Source organism: Camponotus vicinus, unplaced genomic scaffold (assembly GCF_025532165.1).
Source record: "Camponotus vicinus isolate PSW18456_S1 unplaced genomic scaffold, iyCamVici1.0 SCAF_5, whole genome shotgun sequence".
Lineage (NCBI taxonomy): Eukaryota > Metazoa > Arthropoda > Insecta > Hymenoptera > Formicidae > Camponotus > Camponotus vicinus.
The window spans coordinates 5,561,166-5,577,401 of NW_028141977.1; the positions used below are offsets into that span (position 1 = coordinate 5,561,166).

Genomic DNA, 16,236 nt, shown 5'->3' on the forward strand with positions numbered 1-16,236 from the left:
TAATAAATAACACAACTCATGATTTTAAGTTCATTTCTTTATTATATTTTGGTTGATACAAAGTTTTCAATGGTACAACAAGTCTAGTAGCATCAATACGCGATGATGACCAAGCATTCCATTGCGCACATCGTCACAATCTTCATTTTGTTGAATAAAATCTTCATATGTTGTCATAGTGCTGTAAAAAAATATACAAAAGATAATTAATATATTTTTTTTTACAATATAGAATTTAATTTTTTACACACACACACACACACACACACAAAATTAAATATTTAAGTGAAATATGATATAAGATGATATACATTTACATATATTAAAAAACATATATTAATTTCAATGTTTTCTCATTTTCAACACTAAAAATGTTATGCAGCAACATTATACAGCCCTATTGTTTTTTAAATAATATCGTATGGAATTTTCAATAATTTACCAACCTTTTTCTCCTTATTTCTTAAATAGTCGAGGCGATCTCCCGCATGTCGTAACCATTCTTGGATGGTCTTTTTAATATCGTGCATATTACTTTTTTCGTCGTCCGAAACGTATGCTGAAAAACGATTTGTTACATAATTATTAAAATATTTTGTGCTTTAATTCCAATAGTTAGAATAGGGTAGTCATGAAGTAAAGTATAGCTATAAACGTTTGTAACTTTTGGAAAGAATATAAAAATTTTGATCCGTAAAAAATTGGAAAGAGTATAAAGTGTAGAAGAATATTTGAACGAAATTTGAAGTAAGATCTTATTAATAATTCTGAAGAAAAATTTAAAGTTAAAAGTGCACGTTACATCTAAGCATATGTTAGATACTATCTCGAATACTGATGTTCGAATACATTAAAGGTGCAACTATTTTTAAGCAATATTACATAAAAAGGAGAAATAAAAATATATCTTAAAGAAATAATAATTACCCATAATAACTGTGACAAAACTTGTGTCCTTAATTGCCGTTGATCCTTTTTGGCCTGTCCATGATAATTTGCGGCACAATTCATCCGATAATGTGTATTTTATAATATTCCTTGTCTTGTGAACGAAAGTGTTTCCTCCAATTTTTGCAATTTTCCTTTTCTATAATAGAATGTTACAAAAATGTTTAATATTTTCAATTTAAGCCGCTTGAATTGAAGAAAAAGGAAACATGAATTTAATATATTTTAAGAGCTTCTTTCAAAATTACTAAGCGACAAAAGGCAGCAAAAATTGTAATAAAATTTAAAAGAATGTTATATATTACGCTTTAAGTAAATTTAAGTAAATATTTTATACTATATATCTAAATTTGCGCACTAATAACCGCGTGTCTTTTAATTTTTATTTGCCTTTTTACCCCTTAGTAATTTATTATTATGTTGAGCCTATTATTTTCATTATTTTATTTTTCAAAATTGTTTTTATTATATGAATAAATAAATAAATAAATAAATAAGTAAATATATATATATATATATATATATATATATATATATATATACAGAGTGTGTCAGACCACCCGTATCAGCCGAATATCTCGAAAACCGAGAACGGCAGACAAAAATGTTTCCTATAAAAGTTATAGGGTTTCAAATAATGCACAGTAATATTAGTACGGCCTTGAATAGCGTTGTCAAAATCATGTGAAGGTCACCTTCAATTTCTTAAATGGAACCATTTATTTTTCATTGCGTTATTATTCTTGTAGCTTATCTCGAGAGCTTTCCAAAACACTATAATTAAGTTAGTTTTCATTAAGTACTTGCAGAGTTATGAGGCTTGAAATCGTTTCTTAATTTTATATAAACCGTAAAATATCTTATTTTGTACATAAAAGTATTAAGGTGAGGTAATCGTAAAATATTCATTTTTCGATTACCTCACCTTAATACTTTTATGTACAAAATAATGAGAGGAATCAATTGGTGTAAAGAAAACATAGTTATTTTTAAGAAAAAATTGTAATTGTTAATTGCAAATTACATTTTTTTTTTCGAAACAACTATGTGTTTTTTTTACACCAATTATCTTATCTTAATACTTTTATGTACAAAATAATGAGAGGAATTAATTAGTGTGACACCCAGTATATTCAATATCTAGATTTTGTCTTCTACTTTTATCTCTACAAAAGAATTTTTGTTGTTGATTGAATTATAGAAATATACATTTATTTCACATTTAAAAATAGAGAGAAGAAGAAAAAAGAAATGGACGCAAAAACAGAAAAGTACTCACTAATTGTTTCCGAATCTCTCTGTCCTTTTGGAGATCCGTGTCAAATTTGAAAAATTCGTCAACTGTTGATAGCGGAAATTCCGGCAATAATTGGACTTCGTCATTATTATATATTGTATTAGCTGGTCCTGCGTTATTTATTAAATTTATTATTATCTCCAACTGTCTCGTATTCTTTTGTATGAGATTTTTAATAATTTTTTGTTCGGTACGACACGCATCTGTATAAGATAAAAAAGAAAAATATTTATTTCTCTTTATGAGTATCATTAAAATTATCTGTTTAGTTATTTTACACAAGTACATACATACGAAATTAAGTACATATAACATATTGCTATTACAATATAACGATATAATTAAGAAGGAAGAATAAAGAACAAAGTTTAATACATACCATAGCATTTTTCCAACTGATTGCCGTTGGCATTGAAAGTTGTCATGTCATCACCGTCAAGCACATTATCGGGGCTAATCATATTGTCACCAATATCATCATCATCATTATTATCATCAGGCACATTGTCATTATTAAGCCCATTACCATCATCACGCACATTAGCATTACCGCAAGACACGTAATCACCTACTAAACTTTCGTTCAACCATTCCTCATCAGTAATGTCAACATCTGTAAATATAAAGTCTGTGAGTTCATTTTGTTAGTTATACTGTTCATCACAGTGTTATTAAATTTCATTCATTGTAAACTATTTTATATAATTTTCACTTAACGCACAACCACAATCACAATCGCACTCGATGAAAGATGGGAAAAAAGGAGCATCTCAGATAAAGTTTTCATTTATCTTATGATAGCAGTCATTTATCATAAGTTGCTAATGTATTCGCAATATATACTGTGTCCATTTTGTGTGCAACATTCAATTAATGCAAATATGCAATAATGCAGTTATTTGAAATTAAATTGAATGTTGCACACAAAATGGACACAGTATATATTGCGAATACACTAGCAACTTATGACAAATGACTGCTATCATAAGATAAATGAAAACTTTATCTGAGACGCTCCTTTCTTCTTTCAGTTAAAAAGAATGTCAAAAAATATACATTGATATATGAAATATGAGACCTAAAAGTATCAATAAGTTTTAAATATATCATGTGTTTTATACAAATAACAACTTACCTATAAAAACTAATTTTATTTGGGGAATTATTGAATACTTGAAGAATTGTGATCTGCGTAAATGATACATAAATTGTGGATACAAGGAAAAATTTTCTGCCAATCTAAAGCTAGTGGGATCATCTTTTGCATATTCTCCGAATTTTTGATACTGCAATAATAAGATTTTACACCTCAAAATAGATACAATATATATTTATGTGTAAATCTATATGTATAAATATATAAAGTTTAAGCTTTATATTAAGTGTAATTGGGCACAATTTTAATGATAGAAACTACTAACAAGTCTAGTCAGAATATGATCAACCCATCTTCAAACATTTGGACCATCATCACTTTCTGCTCGAAATACAGTTAAACGTGACATAAAAACAGCTGTTGCTTCCTCAAATTCTATGCTTACATGATGCAAAGATGATGATTCATCTGCCCAACTAATAATTAAAGATATCCCTATAACATCATAAATATTTATGATATTATAAATATTTATGATATACATATAATGTATAATAAAAAATATATTTACTTTCTTGCAATAGTAGTAACTCTAATTCGCCTTTGTCCATTACTATGTTAATATTGGATAATGAATTGAATACAGCCTCTTCCACTTTGCGGAATTGGGGCTGTATGTTAATTTGCAACTTCAAAGAATAATGCTGTTGTTGTAGATGGTGTCAATGAACAAAATTTCCACTGACAAGTAAGCCTACTTCTTGTAGTACTCCAACACTTGATCCTTTCTCCCACTGACATACACAAGATCCAATTGCTCCAGAAACTTTAATTTTCTGAGATGTTTTTACTTCTAAGATTGCATTGAATGCTATTTTCAAATCACCCTTGGCATCTGTAGCAAATATTCGTTGAAAAGTTTGTTTGAATAATGAAGAATTAAATGAATCCCCCATCATCATATGACCACCAGTAGAGTTGCAATATTGTCGCCTTTCTAATAAACCAGTTTGGTCAAGAGCACAAAAATAAATATCTATTATAAATATCTATTATGGCCATTAGTTGCAGCACGTGATGCAAGTGTATCATAATGCTTAATTGCCTTTTTATGCTTAGCATTATCTTTTTGAATATCATGATGTGATCTGATTGGTTGTCATAAATCATCAGTTACAACTTGGCCAGGTCCTTGAGAACATGGTCCGCCAACAAATAGCATAATCCTTAAATACATTGATAGCATTATATGTAGGATTACAATGAAAAACATAACATATATACATCATATTACAACATATAAATACCTAGCATCAGTATTTGCATAACTAGCTTCTAAGAGACCCGTGGCGACTGCTAATGCCACATTTGTAGATCGCAATGAACGTTTCTCTGGCCCAACAGACCATGGATTACGTTGCAGTTCTCCTAAAAGATCTGTCGAACTGTCTCATATCACACTTATGTACTGGTTACAAAAAGCGATTAGCAGCTGGCAATAGTTACGCACCAGGTCCTCTTGGTTGATTTGGATTTTGTCCAGGAATTAGTCTACCTATACCTATCAAAATGTATTGTGAATAAAATGCAATAAAGTAATCATGAAGAACAATGACTAATATAGTAAATATAACTTGGGACTTATTCTATTCGTACCTAACATATCTTGAACTTGTTTTGGTTGAAGATCCTTTGTGCTTCTAATTCATGAACTTGAATCATTTTGCCAAATGTGATAAGACCAATAAGAGCATTGAGTGAAAGCATAGACAATGACATTTGTAATGAATCTTTAAGTGCCTCTAATTCTTCATCATCCAGACATATGTATCCGCAAAAAGTAAAAATATTGATGGCAAACATTGGGCACGCTAAATAATACATATAAATACATACAATTGGACTGAGATAGAATAATATTTAAAGTAATATATAAGTAACATATATATATATATATATATATATATATATATATATATATATATATATATATATATATATATATATATATATATATATCATAAATTTATATATAATAAAAACTATAATAAATCATCTAATGTCAATAAATGATAATAAAAAAAATGTTCGAAAAGAATCAAATCTTAAAAAAAGTAAAATCAAAAATATTTGTTTCATAATATAACTATTCAACATATATAACACATATATAACACTATTATTCAAATAAATGCATACATTTTGATCATTTAAATATATTTCCCTTTTGTTTCTTATTTCGAAGAATTTCCTCATAAATTCTTTTTGCAAAGTTTTTTTCTCATAATTATTAATATAACTCACAATATGTGTATTATAATGTAACTTAAAAAAAATAATATATAATGATAACACAAATTTAGAATTTATTGAAATATAAAAATACCTTTACAATATTTTTATGAATACTATATGCTCCTAATAAATAATTTGATTTTTTAAATTATCTTATATGATATAGACAGAAAATTACAAGAGAATTATGCATTAAATAAAATACGAATTTAAATGAAGTATAAAGAATAATAAAGAATATGAATGTAAATACATCGTAATAAAGAAACACATTAAAATATACTTTAATTTCTAATAGAAATAAACTACTTTAATATTTTTCAAAATGTTTCTTGTGATAAATAAAAAATGATTTTTGTTCTATTCATTTATAATACCTTATTACTTACCACGATAGTCTACTTGATATAATGGATTTAAAATAGCTCTGCATGTAGATCTTGTACATAAAACTGGATCATATTGAATTGGCGGAAGATCTACTTGTTCCTTAATTGGTTGATACAAAGTTTTCAATAGTACAACTAGTCTAGTAGTATCAATACGCGATGATGGCCAAGCATTCCATTTATGGAACGCACACCGTCACAATCTTGTTGAATAAAATTTTGTTGAATAAAATCTTCATATGTTGTCATAATGCTGCAAAAAAAATATACAAAAGATAATTAATATATTTTTTTACAATATAGAGTTTAATTTTTTTACAATATAGAGTTTAATTTTTTTACACATACATACATATACATATATATATATAACGTAGCATAAAGTTGTAAGCGAAATGAACCAAATCCATTTCCTACTATGGCCATGTTCCAAAATTCACTGCCAGTGCTGAAAATATATAATATACGTAACATGAACTAAAGATTTTCAGCGCTGGCAGTGAATTTTGGAACACGCCCTAAGCCCATTCTACAATGGCAATAACAAGGCTGTAGGAGTAAAGAATAAACTGTTTCTAATGAAGTAAAGACAAGAAGTAACGAAATAGAAATTCTCATTAGTACTCTAAGGTAATAGTAGTACAAAATGAGAATTGTCTATTTCATTACTTCTTCTTCTTTACTTCACTAAAAACGATTTAATCTCTACTCCTACAGTCTTGTTACTGCCATTGTAGAATGGGCTCTATGTATGTTCTACGGCGGACGCGCAATAAGAATTAAGAACGCAGAATTCTTCCGTGACTGCGTATGCGAGACCACCGTAGAACGCACGAAATCCATAGGAAATGGATTTGGTTATTTCGCTTACATCTTACAACCTTATGCTATGGCCATTGCAGACCCGGCTTTAAATATCATTAATTCTTACCTGTGCAAAGCACTGCTCAACTTTGGTAAATGGAATAATTTATTTTCCAACTCGATCCCGTCTAATGCCTGGCTGGCCTGGCACCGCGGCCATCTTAAAAATGGCGTCTTAAAGTAAATGTTCTTAAAAACATCAGAAAGACGTCTATTGGTCAGGTCTTAAAGACGTCATAAGAAAGGCATGTTTAAGACGTTTAAAAAAATACGTCTTAAATTGAATGTCTTACAGACGTTAGAAAGACGTCTATTGGTCAGGTCTTAAAGGCGTCATAAGAAAGGCATGTTTAAGACGTTTAAAAAAATACGTCTTAAATTGAATGTCTTAAAAACATCAGAAAGACGTCAATTGGTCAAGTCTTAAAGGCGTCATAAGAAAGGCATCTTTAAGACGTTTAAAAAAATACGTCTTAAATTGAATGTCTTAAAAACATCAGAAAGACGTCAATTGGACAAGTCTTAAAGGCGTCATAAGAAAGACATGTTTAAGACGTCTTCAAGACATGCATGTTGTGTGGGAAGAAGTAACGAAATAGAAATTCTCATTAGTACTCTAAGGTAATAGTAGTACAAAATGAGAATTGTCTATTTCATTACTTCTTCTTCTTTACTTCATTAAAAACGATTTAATCTCTACTCCTACAGTCTTGTTACTGCCATTGTAGAATGGGCTCTATGTATGTTCTACGGCGGACGCGCAATAAGAATTAAGAACGCAGAATTCTTCCGTGACTGCGTATGCGAGACCACCGTAGAACGCACGAAATCCATAGGAAATGGATTTGGTTATTTCGCTTACATCTTACAACCTTATGCTATGGCCATTGCAGACCCGGCTTTAAATATCATTAATTCTTACCTGTGCAAAGCACTGCTCAACTTTGGTAAATGGAATAATTTATTTTCCAACTCGATCCCGTCTAATGCCTGACTGGCCTGGCACCGCGGCCATCTTAAAAATGGCGTCTTAAAGTAAATGTTCTTAAAAACATCAGAAAGACGTCTATTGGTCAGGTCTTAAAGACGTCATAAGAAAGGCATGTTTAAGACGTTTAAAAAAATACGTCTTAAATTGAATGTCTTACAGACGTTAGAAAGACGTCTATTGGTCAGGTCTTAAAGGCGTCATAAGAAAGGCATGTTTAAGACGTTTAAAAAAATACGTCTTAAATTGAATGTCTTAAAAACATCAGAAAGACGTCAATTGGACAAGTCTTAAAGGCGTCATAAGAAAGACATGTTTAAGACGTCTTCAAGACATGCATGTTGTGTGGGATACGACCATTTAAATACAAATGCACATGGAAAATTGTATCTCCGCCAAAAGGCTTTAGCTATGACATTTCCCCAAACACGTGGTTTCAATGTCTTTTTCTTATTTGGAGAAGTATTATCTGGCTTTATCTCTTCCCATTCGACTCTGGTCAGTTTGAGATCAAACCATTCACCACCATCTTCATCATGATCCTCATCCTGATATACAGAATAATTATCTAATCCAGATTCATTGACACAAGACTCATCACTCACAGATTCCAAATCATCGATTAAGACAATATTTTTTCCTGGTGCTGGTGTCACTATGTGCCTAAATTTCGGCGAGCTTCTACTAAATCACCTCGTTTGTTTTCTCGGACATGATTATACACCGAACGTGGTTTCCATCTGCCGCCAGTATCTTGACTCATATTTTTCCACACTACAGATGAATATTCAGGAAATTTATTGGTCCGAAAATGTTCCATATATTTTCCAATCAAAACGACAGCTTCTTTTTTAGTAACGTTGGGAGGGCGACCCATTTTCAAAAAAATCTAAAAGAAAAGAAAATTCATGAAGAAATAAAAGAGAATTCATTGATAAAATAAATATCTCATTTTTTATTAAAAATATAATTGCTGTTATTTTAATAAATAAAGTTTCTTTATTAATCTTTTTCTTATAAATCTTAATAAATTTTTATTAATCTTTATTAATTAAGGTTTTTTTACTAACATATATATATTATAACATATATAACATTATATTTTATTAACCTATATAATCTAAGATTATAACTTTAGTTTGGTCTATACTTTTTGTGCGAAGTCAATTATAATTATACCTTTAGAATATTAGTGTTCACAAATATATGTATGACACAAGTTTTAGTTATATAGCATTTGATTAAAATAATTATTTTATGAGAAAGAAACAAATTAATTATTAAAATAAAAATACTGTATCATTATGCGTTAATACGATCGTCTTTTGTCTTTTCATGGAGTTTTCAGATTAACTTGATTAACTGTTATAGCGCGTAATTCAAAAAATTATCTAATATTCGTAGAATTTTATTTAGAGGCCATCCCTAAATTACGTAAGGCTTTTAAGAAGGGAAAAGGATCAAAAATTTTTTGTTTTCTTATGTGAAGAAAATAGTTCTTACATAAAATTTTTGTAGATGTTCTTTTGATAAAATCGAATAAAAATTTTGATCGCCAAAAAATCATGAGTTCATTTTTATTCATTGATTAGTTATCTTTATTAATTGATTTTAACTATTTTTTAAAAATAATAAAAATGTAATTTAATATTTTGGAAAAAGACCGATATAAGTGTATTCAAATTTTCCACTATTCGCGTTTAACTTATTTTTCATCTCTAAAACAAGTTAAAATATTTCATAAATTTTATTAGTAAATTTGTAAAATATTACATAAAATATAAAAAAGAGGAAGATCACAAAAATCCTTACAGAAGGAGGAGAGAGGGACCAAAAATCATAAAAAAAAGCCTTGTGTAAAAATGATCAATAAATGTTAAGACTTTTCTAAATGTGACAAATTTGAGAAATACTTTCGAATTAATATACATTTCATAACAATACAAAAAATAAAATTTATAATTATTTTTGATAAAATTTCATGTAATAAAATTTGCAATTAAAATATTTTATTAAAAAAAATATTAAAGAACTATAAAAAAAGCTGAACTGATTAGTTGGTAAACTTTGAAAGCATAATCAAAAGGAAGATTTATTAAAAGTAGTATACTGCTAAATAAAAAAAATTGCAGCAAATATGAATAAAATATGATTAAAAAGCAAGTGTGATTAAAGAGAATTTAAATAATTATAAATCTAATTAATTAAAATTAATTAAATTTTCATGCGCAATGCTTACCTGTTCTAATAGGCTTTTCCACCTGACATCCATTTTTTGCAGAAGATATTGCAAAATATTATCACACACAATAATTTTTCATATTTTTGTCATTACAGAATTCCATCTTATTAACACTCTAAATAAAGTAAAATATTTAAATTATAGTTAATATAATTCAATTTGTTTACAGTTACAATTAAAATTTTTTCATGTGCAATGACTTAAGAACAAGCAAAATGAGTAAATTTAATTCAATTTTACCTGTTAACGTTTTCGAGATCACATGCGTCGAATTCACGCTTGTTTTTACTTCATTAAATCGCTCCTAGATATCAGGTTTGCGCAAATTCAGAACATTATAAAAAATACTTTTCAATTTCGTTATAATTTACTAATAGTACGCAAATATCGACACAACAATAATAGTCCTTTTTATTTTTCATATTTGTATAATGTCCATATCAAAAATCTTTTATTATTTGTCGATATGTGCGAATAGTTGTGTACACACAAGTTTGTAATTAAATAGTTCAGCATTTTATAAAATTCGTGAAAATATGAAATTCAATATTGCTATCTTACCACATTCGATAGTTAAATTTCCAATAGCATTTTGCTCCACACATAATTTTAGTTACATATTTTTTCATTTTAGTTATATATTTTTTTCATTTAATTTCTCACACCTATTGAATCTTGTTGCGTCGCGTTTAGCCACTGTTTATGTTCTTTAAATAAGGATATAAAGGTACTACTAAAACGCTAATATCATCTATCAATGAGTACGTTTACACGGCAACGTTAATCTGGTTTAGTAACAATCGTAGTTGTAACTCCCTAAAAGTGATGTTCGTTTACACGCAAGGATTTATATTATCACTATTCCTCTTTACTTTAATTTATTGGCAGTTTTTGTGTACTAGTACTTGTCACTCGTTGATACTTGATTATTCAGGTTGGCAATACGATTGTTATAACTCTCGTAGCGTTTACACGTCTTCTTAAAGCCGGATTTGTAAGGGCCTGAGCACAAAGATGTCGTAACTGTTTCCGACAAAGTCGTATGCGTAAGTCGGAAACGTTAGTCAACGCACAAGGATTTTACGTAAACGTAGGTATCGCATAACATGCAATACAAGATACGGCCTACGTTTACGTAAAATCCTTGTGCGTTGACTAACGTCTCCGACTTACGCATACGACTTTGTCGGAAACAGTTACGACATCTTTGTGTTCAGGCCCTAAGTCTATTCCTTTTCTTCAGCAGGAGTAGCGTTACTACAACTGGTGTAATAAAATCGGCGTAAAGCACGGTTTAGGGCCTGAGCACAAAGATGTAACTGTTTCCGACAAAGTCGTATGCGTAAGTCGGAGACGTTAGTCAACGCACAAGGATTTTACGTAAACGTAGGCTGTATCTTGTATTGCATGTTATGCGATACCTACGTTTACGTAAAATCCTTGTGCGTTGACTAACGTCTCCGACTTACGCATACGACTTTGTCGGAAACAGTTACGACATCTTTGTGCTCAGGCCCTTAGGATTCTCGGATTTTCCCATCCACACTCTGTCTATTAAGCGACCTTTCGCCGCTTGCACTAATTCTTCAACGCCCATTGTCAGTCTATAAATCGAAGAATTTGTATCGCACTTTATCGTAGTTAAAGTTTAGTTATAAAAAAAGTTTGGTTGCAATAGATATAAGTACTAAAGTTTAGTTATAAATTACCTGTATTCTAATAATGGTGTATCAGGTGCAAGTGTCTTCCTAAGTATTGCTGCCGCTGCTTTGTCTGATACTACATCCCAGAGTCTCTGGCGACAATAATGCTATCTCTTTTTCAGTAAAATTACAACTATTCAAGTCCAGAGACTGTACTTCAGGTTGTGATGATAGAAATAATTTGATATTTACACCAGTGTTTGCTGCTTTTAAACCATGATCTCCAAAACTTCTCGTCACACCTACTATTTCCATTACTCTGCTCTATATATTACAAACGATTTCTCATAGTATAATAAAATTACTTTGATTTAAAGAATAGTAAATTAATATTAATAATAATATACCCTTTTTCCATGTTCTGAAATGAGTGGCAATTTTAAGTCTGGATGCTAATTAACGTAATTAACGTAACGTAAGAATTTCTTGTGCGTTGCCGTAGGATTGGTTTACGTGTCACGTAACATAAGGTTCTTACGTAAGGTGGCGTAAGGCGCTACGGCAATGTTTGTGCGCTGGCCCTTAAACTTCGGTTAAAGTAAGGGCCTGAGCACAAAGATGTCGTAACTGTTTCCGACAAAGTCGTATGCGTAAGTCGGAGACGTTAGTCAACGCACAAGGATTTTACGTAAACGTAGGCCGTATCTTGTATTGCATGTTATGCGATACTTACGTTTACGTAAAATCCCTGTGCGTTGACTAACGTCTCCGACTTACGCATACGACTTTGTCGGAAACAGTTACGACATCTTTGTGCTCAGGCCCTAAGAGTGCAGTCCCACGTAGAAGAAAAAGCGGAACGGAAAAGAAGTATAGTGGGGGTAACCAATCAGAACGTTTCTCCAAAAGACATTATACCTAGCGTTCTCGTATGTATGTACATACCTAGCATATCTAGTCTTTCTTATTCATAAATAAAATTTATAAATTTATTTTTATATAAAATAATAATGTCATCGGTAAATTTTTTTATTATAATATAAAATATGTATGTGTGTGTTTTATTTTCAGATATATAGGGTGTCCTAGACCACCCGTACACCCCTTTTCTTTCAAAAACTAAGCATTTTAGAGAAAAACGTTTTCGACAAAAATTGTATGGTTTTGAAAGGAACATAAGATGGTGTCATTGGTTTGACCTTGGATGGCATCGTTAAGGTGAGGTCAAGGACATTTAATTTCTTAAATGGAACCACATATTTTTTATTGCATATTCTTATAGCTTATGTCGAGAGCTTTCCAAAACACTATAATAAAGTATTTTTTCATCAAGTACTTTTCGAGTTATAAGGCTTGAAATAATTTCTTAATTTTACATAAACCATAAAATATCTAGTAAAATATTTATTTTTCGATTATCTTACCTTAATACTTTTATGTACAAAATAATGAGAGGAATCGATTGGTGTAAAGAAAACATAATTGTTTCGAAAAAAAAAATGTAATTGTTAATTGCAAATTACATTCTTTTTTTCGAAACAATTTTGTGTTTTCTTTACACCAATCGATTCCTCTCATTATTTTGTACATAAAAGTATTAAGGTAAGATAATCGAAAAATAAATATTTTACTAGATATTTTATGGTTTATGTAAAATTAAGAAATTATTTCAAGCCTTATAACTCGAAAAGTACTTGATGAAAAAATACTTTATTATAGTGTTTTGGAAAGCTCTCGACATAAGCTATAAGAATATGCAATAAAAAATAGGTGGTTCTATTTAAGAAATTAAAGGTGTCCTTGACCTCACCTTAACGATGCCATCCAAGGTCAAATGACACCATCTTATGTTCCCCTCAAAACCATACAATTTTTGTCGAAAACGTTTTTCTCTAAAATGCTTAGTTTTTGAAAGAAAAGAGGTGTACGGGTGGTCTAGGACACCCTGTATATATTAAATTTTGTAACAATTTATTACACAACATTAAATTAGGTAAAAATATATTATTCTGAATAAAATATTTGTTACAATATAAAATGTAATTTTATCATTGTTTCATATAAATAGTTTAGTTTAATTTTATATTTTCACAATATATAAAAACATAACAAAATTACACTAAAATAATATATTTCTCTTGTTAAATTTATATTATTATAAAGTTCTTTATTCCATTCCGTTTTTATATGACTGGGTTCCCCATGGAATATATTTTACGCAAAAACGGAAAAAATTCTAACCTAAAATTTACAATAATTCTGAATTAGCTTTGTTTTTTCGTAAATTATATTCCATTTGGAATTTTCCATTTATTATAAAAAGAAATTTTTTTACAAAATTGATTATTTTTGTTAATTATAATTCATAAAAAATAATTTTCTACTCTTACTTATTTCCGCTTTTTCCGGTACATGGGGAACCCGGTTATTTAAAATCGGAACAGATATGTCTTTTGGAGAAACGTTCTGATTGGTTACCCCCACTATACTTCTTTTCCGTTCCGCTTTTCCGTTCCGCTTTTTCTTCTACGTGGGACTGCACCCTAAGGGCCTGAGCACAAAGATGTTGTAACTGTTTCCGATAAAGTCGTATGCGTAAGTCGGAGACGTTAGTCAACGCACAAGGATTTTACGTAAACGTAGGTATCGCATAACATGCAATACAAGATACGGCCTACGTTTACGTAAAATCCTTGTGCGTTGACTAACGTCTCCGACTTACGCATACGACTTTGTCGGAAACAGTTACGACATCTTTGTGTTCAGGCCCTAAGTCTATTCCTTTTCTTCAGCAGGAGTAGCGTTACTACAACTGGTGTAATAACATCGGCGTAAAGCACGGTTTAGGGCCTGAGCACAAAGATGTAACTGTTTCCGACAAAGTCGTATGCGTAAGTCGGAGACGTTAGTCAACGCACAAGGATTTTACGTAAACGTAGGCTGTATCTTGTGCATGTTATGCGATACCTACGTTTACGTAAAATCCTTGTGCGTTGACTAACGTCTCCGACTTACGCATACGACTTTGTCGGAAACAGTTACGACATCTTTGTGCTCAGGCCCTTAGGATTCTCGGATTTTCCCATCCACACTCTGTCTATTAAGCGACCTTTCGCCGCTTGCACTAATTCTTCAACGCCCATTGTCAGTCTATAAATCGAAGAATTTGTATCGCACTTTATCGTAGTTAAAGTTTAGTTATAAAAAAAGTTTGGTTGCAATAGATATAAGTACTAAAGTTTAGTTATAAATTACCTGTATTCTAATAATGGTGTATCAGGTGCAAGTGTCTTCCTAAGTATTGCTGCCGCTGCTTTGTCTGATACTACATCCCAGAGTCTCTGGCGACAATAATGCTATCTCTTTTTCAGTAAAATTACAACTATTCAAGTCCAGAGACTGTACTTCAGGTTGTGATGATAGAAATAATTTGATATTTACACCAGTGTTTGCTGCTTTTAAACCATGATCTCCAAAACTTCTCGTCACACCTACTATTTCCATTACTCTGCTCTATATATTACAAACGATTTCTCATAGTATAATAAAATTACTTTGATTTAAAGAATAGTAAATTAATATTAATAATAATATACCCTTTTTCCATGTTCTGAAATGAGTGGCAATTTTAAGTCTGGATGCTAATTAACGTAATTAACGTAACGTAAGAATTTCTTGTGCGTTGCCGTAGGATTGGTTTACGTGTCACGTAACATAAGGTTCTTACGTAAGGTGGCGTAAGGCGCTACGGCAATGTTTGTGCGCTGGCCCTTAAACTTCGGTTAAAGTAAGGGCCTGAGCACAAAGATGTCGTAACTGTTTCCGACAAAGTCATATGCGTAAGTCGGAGACGTTAGTCAACGCACAAGGATTTTACGTAAACGTAGGTATCGCATAACGTGCAATACAAGATACGGCCTACGTTAGTCAACGCACAAGGATTTTACGTAAACGTAGGCCGTATCTTGTATTGCATGTTATGCGATACTTACGTTTACGTAAAATCCCTGTGCGTTGACTAACGTCTCCGACTTACGCATACGACTTTGTCGGAAACAGTTACGACATCTTTGTGTTCAGGCCCTAAGTCTATTCCTTTTCTTCAGCAGGAGTAGCATTACTACAACTGGTGTAATAACATCGGCGTAAAGCACGGTTTAGGGCCTGAGCACAAAGATGTAACTGTTTCCGACAAAGTCGCATGCGTAAGTCGGAGACGTTAGTCAACGCACAAGGATTTTACGTAAACGTAGGCTGTATCTTGTATTGCATGTTATGCGATACCTACGTTTACGTAAAATCCTTGTGCGTTGACTAACGTCTCCGACTTACGCATACGACTTTGTCGGAAACAGTTACAACATCTTTGTGCTCAGGCCCTAAGTTGTGGAACTGGACCTTAAGCCGGTTATACAATAGCTGTCGTAAGTCGGGTGTCGTAAGAGTTGACCAATCGTATTCAATTATTCTTCTC

The 16,236-nt window shown here is 30.9% G+C and overlaps 1 protein-coding gene and 2 long non-coding RNA genes across 9 annotated transcripts; all 3 read right to left on the reverse strand.

The window, feature by feature from the left end:
* Nucleotides 1-19: 19 nt before the first annotated feature.
* Nucleotides 20-7,915, reverse strand: LOC145972307 (uncharacterized). Of its 7 annotated transcripts, XM_083100810.1 has the most exons (13): nt 7,812-7,915; nt 6,957-7,049; nt 6,026-6,278; nt 4,998-5,212; nt 4,649-4,902; nt 3,913-4,567; nt 3,667-3,836; nt 3,381-3,531; nt 2,625-2,858; nt 2,228-2,448; nt 928-1,087; nt 447-559; nt 20-181 (listed from the first exon to the last, which is right to left on the reverse strand). In XM_083100810.1, the coding sequence occupies exons 8-13, from the start codon at nt 3,448-3,450 to the stop codon at nt 164-166; spliced, it is 816 nt and encodes a 271-aa protein (XP_082956936.1). In that variant the 5' UTR covers nt 3,451-3,531; nt 3,667-3,836; nt 3,913-4,567; nt 4,649-4,902; nt 4,998-5,212; nt 6,026-6,278; nt 6,957-7,049; nt 7,812-7,915; the 3' UTR covers nt 20-163. The 7 variants fall into 7 exon arrangements, with proteins under 7 accessions (XP_082956936.1, XP_082956939.1, XP_082956935.1 ...); XM_083100813.1 differs by lacking the exon at nt 7,812-7,915 and having other exon boundaries at nt 3,667-3,817; nt 6,957-7,228; XM_083100809.1 differs by lacking the exon at nt 7,812-7,915 and having other exon boundaries at nt 6,957-7,228.
* Nucleotides 7,916-11,276: 3,361 nt separating this feature from the next.
* Nucleotides 11,277-12,526, reverse strand: LOC145972313 (uncharacterized). Its single transcript, XR_014439129.1, has 3 exons — nt 12,170-12,526; nt 11,829-12,086; nt 11,277-11,723 (listed from the first exon to the last, which is right to left on the reverse strand). It is a non-coding gene; the product is annotated as an uncharacterized LOC145972313 (long non-coding RNA).
* Nucleotides 12,527-14,720: 2,194 nt separating this feature from the next.
* LOC145972314 (uncharacterized) lies at nt 14,721-15,581 on the reverse strand. The gene is made up of 3 exons (XR_014439130.1): nt 15,359-15,581; nt 15,018-15,275; nt 14,721-14,912 (listed from the first exon to the last, which is right to left on the reverse strand). It is a non-coding gene; the product is annotated as an uncharacterized LOC145972314 (long non-coding RNA).
* Between the last annotated feature and the right edge of the window lie 655 nt (nt 15,582-16,236).